Raw genomic sequence first — 20,821 nt, 5'->3', positions numbered from 1 at the left:
CTCTGATGAAAGGGTCGAAAGGATGCCAAGAGCTCGGTTGCTACTCGACTGTGTGTTGTGTATGAAATCGATCTGTCCCCTTAGTGGGATGTCCTTCCCTCCCTTTTATAGACCACGGGGGAGCAGGGGTTACAGATGGGAGAAAGAGGAAAAAAACAAAGGTAGAGACGGTCCTTCGAAGGCACCGGGTCTTCCTTTTCCCTTGAGCCTGCCCTGCTGACATGGCAGACCATGCTAGGGATAGCACGTTCGTTGATCTTGGCATGGCCATGTTCTGGCTTTGTTTCAGCAAGTGGTTACATCCCATCCCACTCCGGCGGACGGTGCAGCGTGCCGAGGTGCCGAGCCATGATCCTACAGAGAGCAGACAGGGAAGTGACTCTACGTCCGTAACTATAGATGATGCGAGTTCTCTCTTGGATTATAGTGGTTGTCGTATGCTTATGTTAGGATCCACGTCCGAGGGCTGATGGCAGCGCCCACAACACTATAAGACAAAAGTTGGCGCCTACAACACTGTTCGGGCTCTACCATGCCTAGAAGGGCTTAAAGCGCATGTCCTGTCGTGTCCTGATGGTACTTTCCTGCAGGGGTGCAGGGTATGGTCCTCGGTACTACAGTTGACTCGAATGTCCTGTCTTACCCTGTGCCCATCATTATGAAGGAGCAGGGTGCAGTCGCCGGGCAAGGCGGAGCCAGCCCCAGGATGTCGGGCAAGACAGAGCCTGTCCCGGGACATCGGGCGGGGCAGAGCTAGCCCTCAGCCGTCGGGCGAGGCGGAGCCAGCCCTTAGACGTCAGGTGAGGCGGAGCCAACCCTCAGTTGTCGGGTGAGGCAGAGCCAGCCCTCGGGGGTCGAGTGAGGCGAGGCCTGTCCCTAGTCACCGGGCGAGGCAAAGCTAGCCCTTAGCCATCGGGCGAGGCAGAGCCAGCCCACCGATGTCAGGCGAGGCGGAGCCTGCCCTCAGTCATCGGGTGAGGCGGAGCCAGCCCTCAGTCGTCGGGCGAGGCGGAGCTAGCCCTCAGCCATCGAGCGAGGCAGAGTTTGCCCCTAGACGTCGGGCGAGGCCGAGTCTGCCCCCATACGTCGAGCGAGGCGGAGTCCAGCCCTCGGGGGTCGGGCGAGGCTCGGCCAACCTCCGGTCATATGGATAAGAAGCGAAGTTGCGTTCTTGTCTACTTGAGAGCATCAACGTTTGATGGTTATTAGCCCCACCTCATTGGGTACCCCAGTATTAGGTCCCCGACACCTAGCTTGCCCACGGCGCCACCTTCTTCCCCTCCCCCCTCCTCCGCCACCACCATGGCCAGAGCTCCCTCGCCTCGACATGGCCCGACCGCCCCTGCCGCCGCTAGCTCCCCTAAACCGCCCATCGCCCACCCCCACCGCATGGCTTACCTATCTCCCCCAGGCCGGCCATTCTATAGCCCACCAGAGTTGGAAGAGATGATACGAAGAGCTTTCCCGAACCCTAGTTCAGTGATCCAGGAGGAGGAGGAGGCCTACCTGCCGCGGATCCAGCACCGCCACCGTCAGATCTGGTGGATCCGCCATCGTCGTTGCCAGATCCGAAGGCGGCGCGCGCGGGGGAGGTGGTGGGGCGTGAGCACGGAGAGGAGAGAGAGGGAGGGACGGAGAGAGAGAGAGAGAGAGAGAGAGAGAGAGAGAGAGAGAGAGAAAGGGAGGGAGGGAGGGGAAGGTGTGCGGGCGGTGGGGGTGCGTCGTGCGAGCGGGGTGTGTGGGCGGAAGCCACAAATAATGTGTGTTTAGATATTAGCATTTCCGTTATGTTATATAGTTCTTCGGGTGCCATAACCCACATTTCTCTTCTTATAAAGCTAAAAGGCATATAGGTGATAGGTACGGTGGACAATAAGTCAAGAACAACACTTGTCGAGCAATTTTTTAAAAAGAAAAAAAAACTAGTCAAATGATTTCCTAAAAAATATTCAATATGTGTGTAATGGCATTAACATATGTTACAAAGTTTCTTAGATAACAGCAAGATATAATTGTGTTATCCTCTTGCAAAATTGAAAGCGATGCCGCACGTTGGTGCATGGTATATGGAACACCAAGACTCGTTCGATTGTCCTAAGATTACTACCACAAGAGGCAAATAGCTGTATCTGGCATATGCTCTTGAGGAATATTGCGCACATCTTTGCACCAGATCTTCCATCCTTAGAAAATGCATACAACTCCACAATCCCACCGGATAGGCCATGTTCATGAACCCTTAGGGCAATCATCATCTAGATGACCAAGGGAAAGAACAAATTTTCTATTTGACATCACCCGCAAGCGCAAGGTCCATGGAGCTTGTGCACGTGGCCCTAAGCTTCTGCTTTCGTCTAGGGTTCCTCTAACTAAACCTATGAAGCAACAAGTAATCATATGTGGCAGGGTCCATATCAATTCTTATCGAACCTTTACCATACATTCCTGCTGATAGCATTGCCAATGTCAAGTCATATTGGTTTGCATTGATGTTCAGAGATGTGTGTTGTATCATTTTTTTTCTGCGAAATGTGTAGTGCAGCAACAAAGTAGCAAGCCCTCGCCAACAACAATGCTAGGCTTTGCTGGATCAAGAGCTCCTCCACTGGATTCCTTCTCCACCAACAGTACGAAGGGCACCTAGATCAAGCCATACCAAAGCAGGAAGTTGAGCTTCAATTCCCTCTCCATCTGTTGACTATTAGAATTTGGTTGATTTAGCACAATTAGAGTTATCATTTTGTTAGAACTAATAAAACTGCTAGATCCAGAAAGAGACCATGGTTGGTTTCCATTGTTTTCAAGATTTCTTCCTTTACTGCATTTGTCTTAGCAAAACTATTATACAATGAAATGACAATTATTGTCATATTTTTTTATTATTCACACAAGCATCTGTCAACACAATGCAAGAGATTTCCAATTTATGGCCCAACAAAAATGAACAGAAAAAAGTCTCCAGTTTATGTTCATAGCATAAGGTCTTTTTCAAGATATATGAAATTAATGATTTGCCAAAAAAATGTATTAAAACTCAAGTTAAGACACTTGTCATTGGTCCTTTTTGCTCTTCTTTTTGTATTCTATGTTACGTTATTTCATTTATGTTTTAGTAGGTGCTCGTAGCAACGCACGAGCCAATAACTAGTACATAGTAAAAGTAATCTATTTTGAAAAACAAAAATGTATTATAGTAAACATGTGACTAAAAAGACCATCCATCTCATCTACACCTAATTATGGACCATCCATCCCAACCAATTCACAAGAAAAACCAAGCACAAACCAAACTGACCAGTGTATAGGATAGACAACCCATTACTTGGGATCTGTTTGCATAGAAAAAAAAATAGCGGACTACAGTGCCGCTATAGCGACCGGAGAGACTCAACGCTAAGCTATTTCTACTTGTGCTGCTATGCCAACTTTAACCGCTATTATGTGCTATAGCCCCGCTAATTGCATAGCTTCAGCGTTCAAATAGCGGCGCTATTTCAGATTTTGCCATCACTAATAGATTTTGATAATTTAATTTGTTATTTTCTACTTATCATTTGCTACTAATTTATTATTTTAGATAATTAAACACTGAAATTTCATGAACCATGTTGTAATGTCATGTTAGTAATGTTACCTAGACTTGTGGAACCTTAAAAACATATTTGTGTTCATCGAATTTCATGTTTACCATGTTTTTTTCATCAATTATTGGTGTTTTCATGTTTTCTTTATAAAATCGCTATCTGTCATAGCGCCGCTATAGCCTCATAGCTGTTGAAAAAAAGTTACCGCTATTTTCAATAGCCCGCTATTTAAAACTGTCTGTTTGGAACTGCTTCATTCCATGTTTTTCAGCCAAACATGTGTAACTCCACAGACTCCTTTAAAAATAAGAAGTTGTAAGAGCATCTAAAGAGATGCTCTAGAAGCTCTAGGTTTTTGTGAAGCTACTGAGTGACATTTGTTGAACAAAGTTTATAGAGCAGTCCCCTGAAAAGACCCAATGACCCAAGCCAATACGGTCAAACCATAATTCACGACCCATAACCTAACCCGGTCAGACCATAATTCATGACCCATAACCTAACCCAACCTGAAAAGAGCCAGCCCAACATAAGAAAACAAAAACCAAGCGCCTATTTGGTTCATGACCAAACTTGCCATGCCTAACTTTCAGCAACCTACGGTGAGCAAAAACAAAGCCACATTTGTGGCGAAGTTTAATAAGAAAACGAGTCTATGACATATGTGGCAGGATGCTAAAAAAGTGTGGCTTGTCATAGTTGCGGCAGTGAATCAAACACGTCTAAAAAACTATGGAACGACAGACTTGCGACGCGGCAAGTTATGGTCATATAAACATAACAGGACCCAAGAAATAGACTGACCCAACCCAACCCAACATTGCCCATCGGATGGGCAGGGCAAAAAAAAAAAAGGCACCACACAGCCCTGATTAGGTCTAATCTTACCCAGCTCGCCAATGATGTAATAACAGCAATAGAGGTACAGAAAAATGCCCAAAAGAAAAAAAAAATCCTGTGGCATCACCGGAATACCAGAGCCATAGACAAACAGCCTATGCCATAAACTGTTGCTATGCAGCAAGCCAGCAAAGATGAAACCATGTTTGAATGACCTTGAGTCCTTGACCGAAGAAGCAAGCATGATAAAATTATTAAGCAAGCATATGGTCCACAGATAATGCTCAAGCTGCACAGCATACCATACATCTGGCTTTAAAAAAAACGGGTTGACAAAAATAACACTAATTAGTCAGCTCCATAATGGCAGTGACGATGTCCCCATTAGAAGCCTTGAGAGCCTTGACAGCCTTGGGCCTCGAAACAGATGCCTGGGTCATGACCAGCTCAATGTCCTTGGCCTCAACGCCAGTTTCGTCAACCTCCTCCTCATTGTCCTCCTGACCCAGACCAGATGTCTCAGGCTTCGAGATCATTTGGCTCAAGTCAGGAGCCTTGAACTGTTCTGCAGCCTGGGTCTGCAGCTGAGAGCTGAGGTCCTCGATCTTGGCCTCGCCAAATATGACGTAGGTGTCTGAATTCGGGCTCTTGAACACATCTGGCTTGGAGATGACAAAAAGCATCTAGAAAAATAGCTTGTTAGCCAAACAATATATAATATATGTCAGTTTGCCTGACCTGACTATGAGTGAATGATGAATTACATTCTTGCTTTTCTTCACAGTGACGCGGCTGACACCAGTGATGGGCTTCATGCCAAGCTTCAGCATGGCCTTGCGGCTCTTCTTCTCACTCCTGCTTTGCTTGGACTTGCCACTGGCATCCCCTTCTTGTCCTGAAGATGAAAATGTGATCAATACTTATCAGAGCACAGGTATAGTAATTGTTCCACACACCAGAGAACCAAACAGTCAGCAAATTCCCTGCGAAGGGATACAGGGGAAACAAGAAAACTCATGGCATAACATTTGTTTGCCCAGTCTTCTTGGTCATCAACAAATGAGACTGCCTAATTAAACAATGCAGTTTACTTGTCTATAAACAGTATGTGACTATGCATAGTTGGCATGTGTTTTTTCTAAAGAACGTGGTTGACATGTACCTGATATGTACATAAAACTATACACCTATGCCGTATAAGCCATATATGTAATATGTAAAACAATAGCAGCAAAATCAACTACCTACAAGTATTCAAGGCAAGCTAAAAAAAACTATGCATGCCCCTTGCTCTAACATGTACAGCATTTAACAATTAAACATCCAGACTCATGGACCTACAGTAGCACCACTGATGTGGCACCGAACTGATTCTAGTAGCGCTTAATACAAAAACCATTAGTGATAAATCATTTCACGAGGGCTGAAGAGTGACACTTCAAACATAACCAAGCCAATGACAACAAATTATAAGCATTACGAGTTTCAACATATTATACGACGTTTCTTTTGTCACTACTTTCACAGATTTACATTCTTATCATGAACCTACAACAACAACAACATCAACAACAACATAGCCTTTTAGTCCCAAGCAAGTTGGGGTAGACTAGAGTTGAAACCCACCAAGAGCCCCAAGTCACGGTTCAGGCACTTCAATAGCTGCTTTCCAAGTACTCATATTCAAACATAGATCTCTAGGTATATCCTAAGCTTTCAAATCTCTTTTTATTGCCTCCCCCCATGTCAATTTCAGTCTTCCTCTACTTCTCATATTATTAGCTTGGCTTAGGACTCCACAATGGACTGGTGCCTCTGGAGGTCTCCTTTGGACATGGCCAAACCACCTCAACCGATGTTGGACAAACTTTTCTTCAATTGGTGCTACCTCTAGACGATCACGTATATCATCGTTCCGAAATCGGTCCATTCTTGTGTGACCGCAAATCCATCACAACATACGCATTTCTACAACACTCAGTTGTTGAACATGTCGAATCTTTGTACGCCAATATTCTGCTCCATACAACATAGCCGGTCTAATCGTCGTTCTATAGAACTTGCCTTTTAGCTTTTGTGGTACCCTCTTGTCACAGAGAATGCCAGAAGCTTGTCGCCACTTGATCCACCCTGCTTTAATTCTATGGCTAACGTCCGCATCAATATCTCCATCCTTCTGTAGCATCGATCCGAGATACCGACAGGTATCCTTCTTAGACACTACTTGACCTTCCAAACTCACATCTCCTTCCTCCTGTACAATTCCGCCAAAGTGGCATCTCATGTATTCGGTTTTAGTTGTGCTCAATCTAAAACATTTAGACTCAAGAGTCTACCGCCATAACTCTAGTTTCCTATTTACTCCCGCCTGGCTTTCGTCCACCAACACTACATCATCAGCGAACAACATACACCAAGGGATATCCCCTTGTATGTTCCTGGTAACCTCATCCATTACCAAGGCAAAGAGATACGGGCTTAAGGCTTGACCCTTGATGAAGTTCAATTTTAATCGAAAAGTAATCTGTGTTACTATCATTTGTTCGAACACTAGTAACAACATTGTTGCACATGTCCTTGATGAGGATCACGTACTTTGATGGGACTTTATATTTGTCCAAAGACCACCACATAACATTTCTTGGTATCTTATCATAAGCCTTCTCCAAGTCAATGAAAACCAAGTGGAGGTTCTTCTTCTGCTCTCTAAACCGCACCATAACCTATCTTATTAAGAAGATTGCTTCTGTGGTTGACCTTCCGGGCATGAAACCAAATTGGTTTGTTGATATCTGCGTCGTTCCTCGTAGGCGCTGCTCGATGACTCCCTCTCATAACTTCATAGTGTGGCTCATCAACTTAATTCCCCGATAATTAGTACAACTTTGGATATCTCCCTTGTTCTTGTAGATTGGTACCAATATGCTTCTTCTTCACTCCTCAGACATCTTGTTCGATCGAAAGATATTGTTGAACATCTTGGTTAACCATACTATAGCTATATCCCCGAGACATCTCCACACCTTGATTGGGATACCATCAGAGCCCATCGCTTTGCCCCCTTTCATCATTTTCAAGACTTCTCTGACCTCCGATTCTTGAATCCTCCGCACAAAGCGTCTGTTAGTGTCATCAACCCGAGTCGTCCAGCTGAACGGTGGTGTTCTCGTTCTCACCATTGAACAATTTATAAAAATACTCTTGCCATCTATGTCTGATCCCATCCTCCTTCACCAAGAGCTGCTCCCTCTCATCCTTTATGCACTTGACTTGGTTGAAGTCCCTTGTCTTCCTATCGCAAACCCTAACCATCCTATAAATAGTCCTTCTCTCCTTCCTTCGTACTCAAACGTCGGTAAAGGTCCTCATAGGCCCCCCCCCCTTTGCGGCACTCACCGCTCGTTTTGCAGTCTTCTTTGCCACCTTGTACTTCTCTATGTTGTTTGCACACCTGTCATGATACAAGCGCTTATAGCATTCCTTCTTCTCCTTAATAGCCTTTTGCTCATCTTCATTCCACCACCAAGTGTCTTTCAAGTCGCATCCGCTCCCTTTGGTCACTCCAAGCACCTCTGAAGCAACCTTCCGAACGCATGTTGCCATCTTCTCCCACATGCTGTTTGCATCGCCTTCATCATTTCAAGGGCCCTCTTCAATGACCTTTTCCTTAAAGACCTTTGATACCTCCCCTTCTAATTTCCACCACTTCGTTCTAGCAACCCTAGCTTATTTGTTCCCACGAGCTTGCACCAGAAAGCGGAAATCAGCCACCACCAGCTTGTGTTGAGCAACCACATATTCTCCAGGTATCACCTTACAGTCCACGCATGTTCATTTATCCCTCCTTGTAAGGACAAAGTCGATTTGACTAGAGTACTGGCCGCTACTAAAGGTCACTAAATGGGACCATCTCTTACGAAAGAAAGTGTTAGCTATCATCAGATCAAAAGATATGGCGAAGTCTAAGACTTCCTCTCCCTCCTGGTTTCTACTACCATATCCTCCTGGTTTCTACTACCATATCCGAAACCCCCATGAACCGCCTCAAAACCTGCACTTGATGTACCTACATGGCCATTAAAATCACCTCCTATAAAGAGCTTCTCGCTATTAGGGACAGCTCTAACCAAGCGATCTAAGTCTTCCCAGAAAAGCCGCTTAGCACTCTCATCATGGCCTACTTGGGGGGCATACGCACTAATTACTTTAAGACCATATCACTAATGACAAGTTTAACTAAGATGATCCTATCCCCTTGCCTTCTCACCTCCACCACACCATCCTTGAGGGTCTTATCAATCAAAACTCCTCCATTTTTATTTGAACTTGTCCCTTTGTACCAGAGCTTGAAGCCGGTATTGTCCACCTCCTTCGCCTTCTGCCCATTCCATTTAGTCTCTTGGACGCATAAAATATTTACACGTCTCCTAACCACTGTGTCCACTAACTCTCTTAATTTACCTGTAAGGAACCCTCCATTCCAGCTAACTAAACGGATCCTAGTTGGCTCGACTAGCTTCCTTACCCTTCGCACCAACCGAAGTAGGTGTGAAGACCCTTGCTCATTTTACACCACACCTGGGCACCGATGTGGCGCGCCACTAAGGAAGTAAGGATGCGACGACTCGATCCTTGCTCACTTGACACCTGTCCAGATCGTGACACGGCGCGTCACGGGGGTGACGACACGGCCCTTGCTCATTTAACACCATACCCAGGTTCCGACATGCCTAAATAGCGCTAAACAGACAGTACCATATCATAATAACTCACCATCCAATTCATCATCATCCTTGTCGTCATCGTCATCATCATCATCGTCATCGTCCTCCACCACAACCTCCTCTGCCTGTCCATGCCATTCAACATTCAACAGATAAGTATGCCGGCGTCAAGATCAGAATAGTTGGTGTACAGCATTATATCACAAAAACATATAGCAAAACAGCAAGTGAGATTAAAAGGATCACGTAAAAATTTTCCACCAGCCATAATAACAATAATAATACTAAAAGATGAAACTTTACATGATCAACCACACCCATGTATAGCCACTTCAGGTTAACGAATCCGCAGCTAGCTGAAAAAACATCAAGTTTCTATTGGACCACAGTATCCTAGCCTATGCATCACTGATTCTACTTCCGATTCAGAACGATGAACATTGAGATTTTCTTTGTGTGAAATCTTTTTGAAGCAACCTCTGAAAGGGGAAGGGAGTTCCTAAAGTTCACTATAGGTAGAAAAGAATGACCTGGTTTATGAGAAAAATTGAGCCCAACAAAAAAACATCAGAATTGCATGGTTAATTAATCAAAAACTTGCAAAAACCCACTATGATAGTGTGTCTGAAACAACCAACCCAACACAACGGAGCCCAACCCAAGTCATCATTGCCGAGGCGTCGCCATGGCCAAACAGCTCCAAGTTCCTACACCGGACCTCACTTCACCCCCAAAAAGGCACTACACACACCTACATGAAAACTAATACCACAGACAAGAAGCCGGCTAAGAGTCAGCGTGTCCGAGCTAAGCCCGCGCCGACGGTGGTTCCCTGCCCCCGCGTGGATCCGCGCTATTCCAACCTCCCAACCAAAGGGGCCACCCGATCCAACTGTGGAGGCACCGGATCTGGCCGTCGCCGGCACCCTGAACCTGGGAAACGACGGTCGCAGTCCGTCTCCGTGGTGACCACCGTGGATGATGGATCTCGGGGCAAACCCGAGTGAAGAAAAGCACCCGCCGCCGCCGTCCCTAAGGCCGCGCGGGAGACTTCCGGCGGCGGCGAGGCTAAGGAGGAAGGGGTGTAGTAGCGGCGAGCCTTGTTCCACCCGATCTACCGCTAGGGGCGACGCTGGTATCGGTTCGAATTGTGTTCGTGAAAGCTATTTCTAGTACAACTGCTTCTCTGTGCGAAATCTCACCTCGGTCTTCTGCTCCTCGAGCTTCTGCTGCTCGATCTGGGCGGCGAGCTCCTCCGCAGCCTGCGCCGTCATCTTGGTGTATCGGTGGTGTGGAAGGGGCAGAGGGACGGCGGCGGCGTGGCAAAAAACCTAGAGCAAACAAGCACGAACGGGGGTGGGCCGTTTTCTGCTGTGTTTATTTAAATAGTATATCGCGAAATCAGTTGGCCGCCAGGGCTTACCAGGAGTGGGGACAGTGACTCAGTGAGAGCATGTGGAAAGCTCATTGGAAATTTTATTACTATATTTACTCGGTTCAAAATTACAAGTCGCTTTGATTTTTCTATGCGAAAAAACTAACGCCAGTTTAGACGAATAATTATAAACCAGATTATACATATAATTATTATAGTCAAGATTGTAGATTATAATAATCAGAGTTTTGGCTCTCTTGATTGTTATGGGTCATTAATTTTATTGAAATCATACAATAATTTCACATGAAAAAAACAAAATTAGAAAAACATGCATATCAAAAGAGATCTTAGCATTTTTCTCAGTGGAATATGCTTCTCTAGCGATGTAGATCAAGGTAATAGCATTATCGTTGAGAAGAAACTAAGCATCACAAGAGGCATATCATATCACTTTTGAAGTTCCTAAGCTCGATATTCCTATTGGCACGAACACTACCGCCCTACAGTGCATGCTCCCATTCTTTCATCTCTGAACACCCACTAACCACCAAATGTCCCCCTCCCCACTTCCGACTTCCTAGAGCATGTACTTGGGCAGTCTCAGCATGCACAACTCTTGACGTCTCAGTGGTTGAAGACGCAAATGAGGGAGAAAGGTTTGTTTGCTTCAACGCGAGGCAAGATTGCCTGCCGCGCTATGCATCCCTAGGCATCTAATTTTAGTCGCCTGTTAAGATGTAGATTGATGCTTGGAGCATCCATCTGCCTGGGAGGGTAGGAACCAATCGAGTCATAAAATGCCTCATGGTGTGTGTAGTGAGGTACAAGAACTAACCATGGCGTTGGCTTAAAACTTCCTTTTGCACACAGGTTTCACAGCGCCAATTTGCGACAAGTCGTTAACAACCAGACATGGATGTAGTTTGTGCATAATGGGTGGCAACACTCGTCAGGAAAGAGTACGTGCCAAAGGCTCCCAGAAGATCCATAATAATACCAATATAATTTATGCCTTGTAATTTTTTCTTTACCTTTTGTTGTGGGCAGGGACGCATAAGAGGCTCTTGTCAACAATAAAAAAAAACAGAAAATTTATGCACACATAAGTTACACTTTAGTGAACATAGCGATACTTCCACTACTCAGACATGTTTTGCACTAAAGAAAAAAGAAGAGCAACTCACTCAAATATATGTTTTCCTATGAGGGCCCGTTCGGTTGGCAGAATTTCGGCTGAAACTAGCTGAAAAACACTGTTCTGACTGAATTGTTGTGAGAAAAAACACTGTTCCGACTGAAAAAAAGCCGAACAAGCCAAATATAGGGTAAGCCGAACGGGGCCATGGTACAGTATTGTGGAGGAAAGAGAATGATGTTTTCCTTTATTCCAAACACTATCCTCATTTTTTTTCTTTATCTTGTTTTCCCCATTTTTTAAAAAATAATTTCTTTAATCCAAACAGAGTCTAAGCTAAAGTGCCTTTAAAAAATGGATAACGATATGACGCGGGCGGGTGTCCGTCCGTTTGGACGTCGCGCGCCCGCACTCTGCCTCCCGCAGTTTACTTTATCCAACGCCAATCGTCAGTCCAATTCTCAAAAAAAGACATCGCTGCTACCTTCTCCAGCGCGAGGCTCCTCGCCGTAGGCAGTGCGAGGCCGCTCACTGTGGTTTTCTCCAGCGCGGCGGCGCCGCATCCGCTCCCATCCCGCGCTGCTCCACGCTCCTCTCCTACACTCCCATCCCACACTGTGCTCCCATCCACCTCGCCTGTTGCGGAAGGAGAGGCAAGGAGGCATGCGCCTGCGCCTTTACCTAGGGGAGGCATGTGCCTATGCTCCCATCCACCTCGCGCCGTTGGCAACAAGGGGAGGTTTGTGCCTGCCCCTAGGTGTATGTTGGGTTGTTGACGTCCCCCCGACCTAAGCTTGCAGGCTACCGCAGTTTCCCACTAGGGACGTCGTGCCCGCCGACGACGCTGTATTTCAAGTGTTTCAGACGTTTCATAATTTTGTTTCAAGTGTTTCATCTGGATGTTGCAAAAGTAGATCTGGATGTTACATATGTTTTCAAATGTTTCAGGCATTTTGAGACTTATGTTTCAGATGTTCAATCTGAATGTTGCAAAAGTAAAACTAGGATGTTGTATATGTTGCAATGGCAATATACACATGTTGCAAGCCTATGTTTTTAATTATTTCATGTGTTTCATACATTTGTTTCAAAATTTCATATGGATGTTTCGAAAGTTGATCTGATGTTGCACATGTCGTATTGGCTATACACGAATGTTTCATTTGTCTTCATATGTATGTTTAAAAAATAGATCGGATGTTGCACATGCTGCAATGGCGTCGTTGAATGGTAGAGAGCGGCCTGCCGCATGGCTTCGTCTCCTATCTCGCACCTTCCTCGCGCGACGCGCCTCGCCCTCCCCTCTCTTCCCTTTCCTCCATCTCGCTGTGGCAGTGTGAGCTCGATTTGAGCGAGATAGGCGTGGGACGAGAGAGTTGTGTGCATCGGGCGCAATGCCACCTCCGGAGCAGGATGGTGCATGGGGCGGAGGGAGTTGTGTGGTCATAGTAGAAAACGGGTTGCAAGCGTGAGCGTTCGGACACGCTCGTCCATCTAAAAAACCAGGCGTATAAGGTTGTCTCCAACAGGAGACCCATTGCGGAACCCAAACCCAAAATGGGTCTCCAACATAATATCTATAGTCTCCAATAAAAGTATCTATATGGAAGTCCCATTTTAGGTGTCAGGAGATACATAACCCAAATCTGAGTATCCTCTCTCCTAAAGACCTATGTTATGATCGAGCTACAGTACTCCAGGCGGAAGCCCATTAGTATATTTAGTTTTAATTCTCAATTTTATTCATGGAAGTATAAATACTTGTAAACAGGCATAATTGGACTTTAAGCAAAGAGTAATCATATTACTCGGCTTCCTTAGGGAGCCAGGAGTTGCCCTAGTCGCCGCTGTCTTCTTCCTCGCGCGAGATCACGGTGCCCCGTCGTCGTTCCTCCATCTTTAAACCTCATCCAGCCATCACTCATTCATATAACCTACGATCCATCAGAGGGAGAGCATCGGTCAGTATCAACCTGGTATCAGAGATGTCGAGCCCCCTACCATCCACCACCGTGCCACTGCTGGCCGCAATGGTTCCCACCACCACCGCGCCGCTACCTGCGTCCTCCTCCACGTCGGCGATGGTGCCAACGTCGTCGCTGCCAATGGGCACGCCGGCTGCCCCGTGGGTCATCTTCACGCCCGAGCAAACGACGGTAGCCATCGTCGATCTCAGCAATGGCATGGCAGAGATGCGGATGACGATGCAGTCCATCCTCCAGTACCTCCAACCGCCGATGTCGACCTACGCCGCACCAACCCAGCCGTCCCTGCCGCCTTCCCAACAGATGTTGCCGATCTCGTACCCCTACGGGATGACCACTGAGGCTAGCCCATCGTCTTCCACCTCTATGCCGCTGCCGTCGACGAACATACCGATCCACATGATCCGATTCCCACCATCGCCATCCCAGATACCAGCATGGGCCCTGGAGCAGCCCAGCCCCGTGTATACCATGGCCCTGTCCCGGCCGCACATTCAGGTGACGTCCTCCACCGGTGCCCTAATGGACCATGGGGGACCCATGGCGTCGGGTACCCTCTACGATGGGATGGATGGCACCCTCTTCCACGGCAGCAGTGTGCTACCACCGGCCACTAGCGCCCCGCGCTCCACCGATAGTGCCTTGGACGGTGGTGATCCGGCGGCCGCGCAGGGCAGCATGCCCCCAAAATTCCACAAGCTTGAGTTTACAACTTATGACGGCTCCGTGGATCCGCTGAACTGGCTCACGCATTGTGAGCAATTTTTTCGGGGCCCTCACGTCGGTGTTGCAACGCACATGGATGGCCTCCTACCACCTCACCGGAGCAGCCCAGACGTGGTACTACGCCCTCGAGCAGGACGAGGGCATGCCTCCATGGGACTGTTTCAAGGACCTGTGTCGCCAACGTTTCAGGCCTCCTATCCGCGGCACCCGCCTGGCGGAACTGGGTCGGCTACCGTTTCACTCCTCGGTGGAGGAGTTCGTCGGTCGCTTCCAGGCGGTCCTGGCACATGCCCAGGACATATCTACACGCCAGAAGGCCGAGCTATTCGTGGGTGGTCTTCTGGACCACATTCGTGTGGATATGGATATGCGAGACCCCGATGACCTCTAGACGGCCATGTACTTGGCCTGTGCTTTCGAATGTCACGCTGAGGCCATGGCAGTGCCTGCGTAGCGTGGCGCTCGCCCTCCTTCATGGTCGGGACCTCCAACATGGGCTCCCGGGGGGTGCTACTCTAGAGACCATGTCCGCCCTTCCAGCAGCGGCATTTGCAGGCTCGGGCATAGTGACGCCTGCTCAGCCGTTCCGACGTCTCTCGTTGGCTGAGATGCTCAAACGTCGTCGCCAAGGATTGTGCTATAACTGCAATGAGCAGTATGTGCGTGGACACGTGTGCCCCCGCTTGTTCTACCTGGAGTCCGCAGACTACATCGATGACGAGGGACTCAACGCCGCAGACGCCGACGTGGCTGCCCAGCCTAAGGAGTCGACACCTCCGAGGGGGCCGGGGGCCACTGTTAATGCCCTTATTGTTTCAGTGTATGTGCTTGCAGGGATCAGAACCTACCACACCTTGCTGCTGGCGGTTGTGGTCAACGGGGAATGCCTCCTCACCCTACTGGACACGGGCTCCACCCACACTTTCCTCTAGGGTTCCGTCATGCGCCGCCTAGGGCTCATTCTGTGGGGGGCGCCCACCTTCACATCACCGTCGCCAATGGCGAGCGCGTGCCATGTGAGGGGATCGCTCATGACGTCCCTGTCACCATCGGCGGCGAGTCTTTTCCCATCACCTGCGTCGGCCTCACGCTCGGCTGTTTCGACTTCATCCTTGACGTCGACTTCCTCGGGACTTTGGGTCCCCTACTCTAGGACTTCGAGGGCCTCACCATGGCCTTCCAGAGGGACGGCCGATGCGTCACGTGGCAATGTGTTGGCCCCCCAGCACTCCGATGAATCAATAGCCCCTGGCCGCGGTCACGGCTGACCCGCAGCACCCGCTGCTGGAACAGCTACTGCTACAGCACGGGGCCATCTTCGACGATCCTCGTGGCCTCCCTCTAGCGTGGCCCTACGACCACCGCATCCACCTCCTACCTAGGACCGCGCTGGTGGCGGTGCGCCCTTACCGATACCCGCAGCTACAGAAGGACGAATTGGAGCGGTAGTGATGAGGACATGGCACCTTCGGATACGAATAATGATTATAAGGTGCGCTCATTCCTACATTTGCATAGTGGCTTTGGTTATAATTCACTTGGTTCCACATGTACATGTCACTATTTGATTGTAGGTTCAAATGTGTTTCATAATGGAAGTTCATCAAAGTTGAACTTTTGGTTCGTCGGCAGCCCGATAGTGCCTCATTGGGAAGGCCATAACTCATCCATCCGGAGTGCGATCGAGGTCAATGAGCACTTAATGGAAAGCTTGTTTGATAATCTTTCAAATAGATCTGGTCCCATCTCAATACCACGTTGGCAAGGCCTCCAAATCACCAATATATTCTGTCGCTATTTCTGGCGGGAGCTACACTATCGTTATGGGCTTGTTAGACATCCTTGAAACCCAGACCTAAGTTGGAGCACGCCCTAAGAAGATAGAGAACACCTAAGAGATGGCCTTGGACATCCTCCTCCTTGGCCACCACCTTAGGAGGCTAGCAAGGACGTCCAAGCCAAGCCAGAGGCCCAGTCCAACTTGAGTTCGAGTCCATCTCGGGCTCTAGGACCAGCATATAGTAAAACGGACGCCCAAGACGCATTCGAACTCTGTTTTCGATGATCCACATATGGATGGAAAGCTAATTTGATAAGGAAGCCAATCAAAGTGGTTTCACATCAAAAACTCTTCGGAATCAATAGGAATAGTCGAAACAAGTCAGCATCCAGAATCTGCCAGGGTGCTGCGACACCTACTTTTGGTCTGTTGGACCGTATATCGTGTTTGGGCCCATTAGGGGGCGCATCCAGGGTAGGCGACGACTCTAAGACCTTTATAATCATACGCTGCCATCGTCATTAGGTTTTGGGTTTTTTCTTAGATTATTCTGTCAAGAAATAGTTTCGCCATTCTTCGGTTTGTGAGACCCCACTCGTGAGATTAATCTTTCATCTGTAATTTAGTTGCGTTCTTTCTTGTTCTTGCTTGTGTTCTTCATTGCGCAGGCAGGGATTAGCCTTCTTGGAGAGGTCAACCTGGTCCGTGACTTGGTTGATAACCAGAGGAGCTGTGGTGCTAAGATTGCAGGGTTTGATCTTTCGATCTGAAGCCGGATCGGTGTGTCATTCTCTACCACAATGATAATTACCATCACCTGACGGAAGATCGGAATCTCCGTCTCCATTAAGTGGTAATCAGAGCTAAGGTATACCGTCAGGTTCACATTTATTCCCTCGTTTGAGTGTTTCGCATTCATCCCATAGTCCAGTGCCATGCTCATTTTTTCTGTCCTAGAACCTTCCGCGCCATAGCCTTTGCATATTTTAGTTTCAGAGTCCGCTTTGTTGAGTTTGTGTCCTAGGTCAAAGTCTTGTTGCTGGTTTAGATTGTGTTCTTTTCTAGTTTATGTTGATCCCTTCACCCGTCACTATTCCGTATCACCATCGGTTTACATCTTATGTCCACTAAAACTCTTATCCGAGCAGCTTCCTTAAACAAGTCATAACTTTTGCATCCGAACTCGAAACGGGGAAAATTTTATATCTACAGAGAACGCCAGAAAATTTTAGATCTATTTCATCCCAGCATAGCTGGTTTTGAAAAAATTAGATTTGCAAAATTCAATTAGGAAAATTGAGTTTCTGGGCCCATAAGTTTTGGTATGCTTTTTAGAGCACAGTCCTAATTTTCTATAGGCCACATCTTTTATTCAATTGAGCTCAAATTTTTTATGGTTTATTCTTATGTGCTCCTTGCTGAGAAAAAAATATCAAAAGAGCAAAAGCAAGAAAAAAAGATTGGACAAAAAAATAAAAGAAAAAAAATAGTAAAAGAGAATAGAAGATATAAAAAAGGAGCACATAAGGAACACTCAATAGCTCTATTGTTTGTAGTACCTTTTGCCTTATTCATATCCGTTGCTACCTTTAATACTTGTTTTCTTTCATCCTTGTTTCCTCTCTTGTTTATCATAACTGGTGATAGGAACACGTATAGGCCAGCAACTAGGATAAGTGCTCTGAATATTTATTCAATATTGTTATCTATCACTGACTTGTGTGCCACATATATTTATTTATTTATTTTTATGCCTCCCAAGCTCCACATATATACTTCAGATCAGTGCAGAAAAAAGGTCCTTGCAATCTCGGTACCACTACCTTATAGGTATCACGAACCAGCCACCGGTTGTACCACCCACTGCTTGCATTGGTAAGAACTTTGTAAGAGCTTGGTAAGACGCTTCCACTTACTGTCAAAAGTGATACCACTGCAACCACGTAGTCATTTGATAGGGATAATATTTTTGTATTGTCTTTTGTTGTCTTCTAACAATGATAGGTTGTTCGTATCCACTGACTTATGATGGTATAGGTGCTGATGAGTACATGGAGTGGAAAATTGCCATCGACAACATATTTGCTACTCGCTTTATGTGTCCAAGGAGGAAGGTAAAAAATGCAACTAGTGTTTTATGACATTCTGCTTTATCTTGGTGGGAGTCTTTAGATCCTTCTGATAAACCTCAAACTTAGAATGATATGAAACTTCTTATGCGAGAAACCTTTGTTAATCCACCTCCTGTTTTGATTTCATATGATGAGGTGCACCATTTGGAGGAAGAATCTATTGTTATTCCTCTTGCTATGACTAACCTTCTGCAGGAGAATATCCATAAGCGAGAAGATGACATGGAAGAAAATAAGGAGCTCACAACCTCATATGCAAATTTAGAACCATCACTTCACAATGCACCTATTACTCCTGCTGAGAACACACGTAATGCCTATAGTGCTACACTCATGGAAGGTGAAAATTGTCTTAATGTACTAAATTTTTCCACAAACCATGCTATCATAGAGCAATTGTTAGTGGAACTCTCTCTTGATTTATCTTTGTCCCGTGATAATTTGCTTTATGTTCCTTGTGATAAAGATGAATTAGTTGATGATGCTTCAGTTTTCCATGTTTTGGAACCAATTACTTATGTTGAACATAAACGTTTGCTTCCCATTGCTACCGAAAAAAAGAAAAGAAATTATTGTATTCTTCAAATACTTTGGGTTATATTGAGTTTGATACTTTATATGCTCTTAGTAGTTTAGAAGAGAAACTTAAATGTGTTGAATTGCCATGGTTGTCTACTTGTACATATCATTTTATTGGAAAATATAATTGTAAAGGGGAGTATATGGTGCATCGTGTCTATATTTGTTCAACTCTGAAATCTCCTAATATTGCGCAAAAGTATGATCAACCAAAGGATTCCAATTGCTATAATCTTATCATGTCGAGTTTCCCTAGTTTTGTTATAAAGAAACATGTTAAATTTCAAGAAGCAGAGCAATGTTGGCTACTACTAACAACGTTTTCTTCAGCTAATCCCAAACCGAGGACGGTTTGTTGTCAAGAAGGGGAGGATGATGAGGACATGGCATCTTCGGATATGAACAATGATTATAAGGTGCGCTCGTTCCTATATTTGCATAGTGGCTTTGGTTATAATTCATTTGGTTCCACATGTACATGTCACTATTTGATTGTAGGTTCAAATATGTTTCATAATGGAAGTTCATCAAAGTTGAACTTTTGGTTCGTCGGCAGTCCGACAGTGCCTCATTGGGAAGGCCATAACTCATCCATCCGGAGTGCGATCGACGTCAATGAGCACTTGATGGAAAGCTTGTTTGATAAGCTTTCAAATAGATCTAGTCCCATCTCAATATCATGTCAGCAAGGCTTCTAAATCACCAATATATTCTGTCGCTATTTTTAGCGGCAGCTACACTGTCGTTATGGGCTTGTTAGACATCTTTGGGACCCAGGCCCAAGTTGAAGCACGCCCCAAGAAGATGGAGAACACCTAAGAGATGGCCTTGGATGTCCTCCTCCTTGGCCACCACCTTAGGAGGCCAGCAAGGATGTCCAAGCCAAGCCAGAGGCCCAGTCCAACTTGAGTTCGAGTCCATCTCGGGTTCTAGGACCAGCATATAGTAAAACAGACGCTCAGGACACATCCGAACTCCATTTTCAATGATCCACATATGGATGGAAAGCTAATTTGATAAGGAAGCCAATTCATGTGGTTTCATGTCAAAAACTCTTCGGAATCAATAGGAATAGTCGAAACAAGTTAGCGTCCAGAATCTGCCAGGGTGCTGCGACACCTACTTTTGGTCCATTGGACCGTGTATCGTGTTTGGGCCCATTAGGGGGTGCGTCCAGGGTAGGCGATGACCCTAAGACCTTTATAATTATATGCCACTGCCGTCATTAGGTTTTGGGTTTTACTTAGATTATTCTGTCAAGAAACAGTTTCGCCGTTCTTCGGTTTGTGAGACCCCAACTCGTGAGATTAATCTTTCATCTGCAATTTGGTTGCGTTTTTTCTTATTCTTGCTTGTGTTCTTCGTTGCATAGGCAGGGATTAGCCTTCTTGGCGAGGTCAACCTGGTCTGTAACTTGGTTGATAACCAGAGGAGCTGTGGTGCTAAGATTGTAGGGTTCGATCTTTCGATCTGAAGCCGGATCGGTGTGTCATTCTCCGCCACAACGATAGTTATCATCATCTAACAGAAGATCGGGATCCCCGTCTCCATTAGGCAGTGTGCCACCATGTTGGAGCATGGCATCATCCGGCCGAGTACCTCCCCGTTCTCCATGCCGGTGCTGCTTGTCAAGAAGGCGGATGGGTCTTGGCGCTTCTGCATTGACTATCGAGCGCTCAATGACAAAACGTCCAAGGACAAATTTCCCATCTCGGTGGTTGATGAGCTCCTCGATGAGCTTCACGGGGCTCGCTACTTCACCAAGCTCGACCTCTGGTCGGGCTACCATCAGGTGCGCATGCACCCAGCGGACGTCGAGAAGACCGCCTTCCGCACCCACCACGACCACTTCGAGTTCCTGGTGATGCCATTTGGGTTGTCCAATGCCCCGACTACTTTCCAGGCACTAATGAACGATGTCCTCCGACCCTTCCTCCATAGGTTCATGCTAGTTTTCT

The 20,821-nt window shown here is 46.5% G+C and overlaps 1 protein-coding gene and 1 pseudogene across 1 annotated transcript; one reads left to right on the top strand and one right to left on the bottom strand.

Moving 5' to 3' along the window:
* Positions 1–4,648: 4,648 nt before the first annotated feature.
* On the bottom strand, positions 4,649–10,510 carry LOC136476929 (nascent polypeptide-associated complex subunit alpha-like protein 1). The gene is made up of 4 exons (XM_066474911.1): positions 10,351–10,510; positions 9,198–9,273; positions 5,189–5,319; positions 4,649–5,107 (listed from the first exon to the last, which is right to left on the bottom strand). Exons 1-4 carry the CDS (start codon positions 10,420–10,422, stop codon positions 4,769–4,771), a joined length of 618 nt encoding a protein of 205 aa, XP_066331008.1. The 5' UTR covers positions 10,423–10,510; the 3' UTR covers positions 4,649–4,768.
* A 3,181-nt stretch (positions 10,511–13,691) lies between these two features.
* On the top strand, positions 13,692–15,304 carry LOC136469558 (uncharacterized; annotated as a pseudogene).
* The last annotated feature ends 5,517 nt before the right edge of the window (positions 15,305–20,821 follow it).

The sequence above is a fragment of the Miscanthus floridulus genome, chromosome 8 (assembly GCF_019320115.1).
Source record: "Miscanthus floridulus cultivar M001 chromosome 8, ASM1932011v1, whole genome shotgun sequence".
Taxonomy (NCBI): Eukaryota; Viridiplantae; Streptophyta; class Magnoliopsida; order Poales; family Poaceae; genus Miscanthus; species Miscanthus floridulus.
The sequence above is the reverse complement of the archived record's forward strand: the minus strand, read 5'-3'. Positions and strand labels throughout refer to the sequence as shown.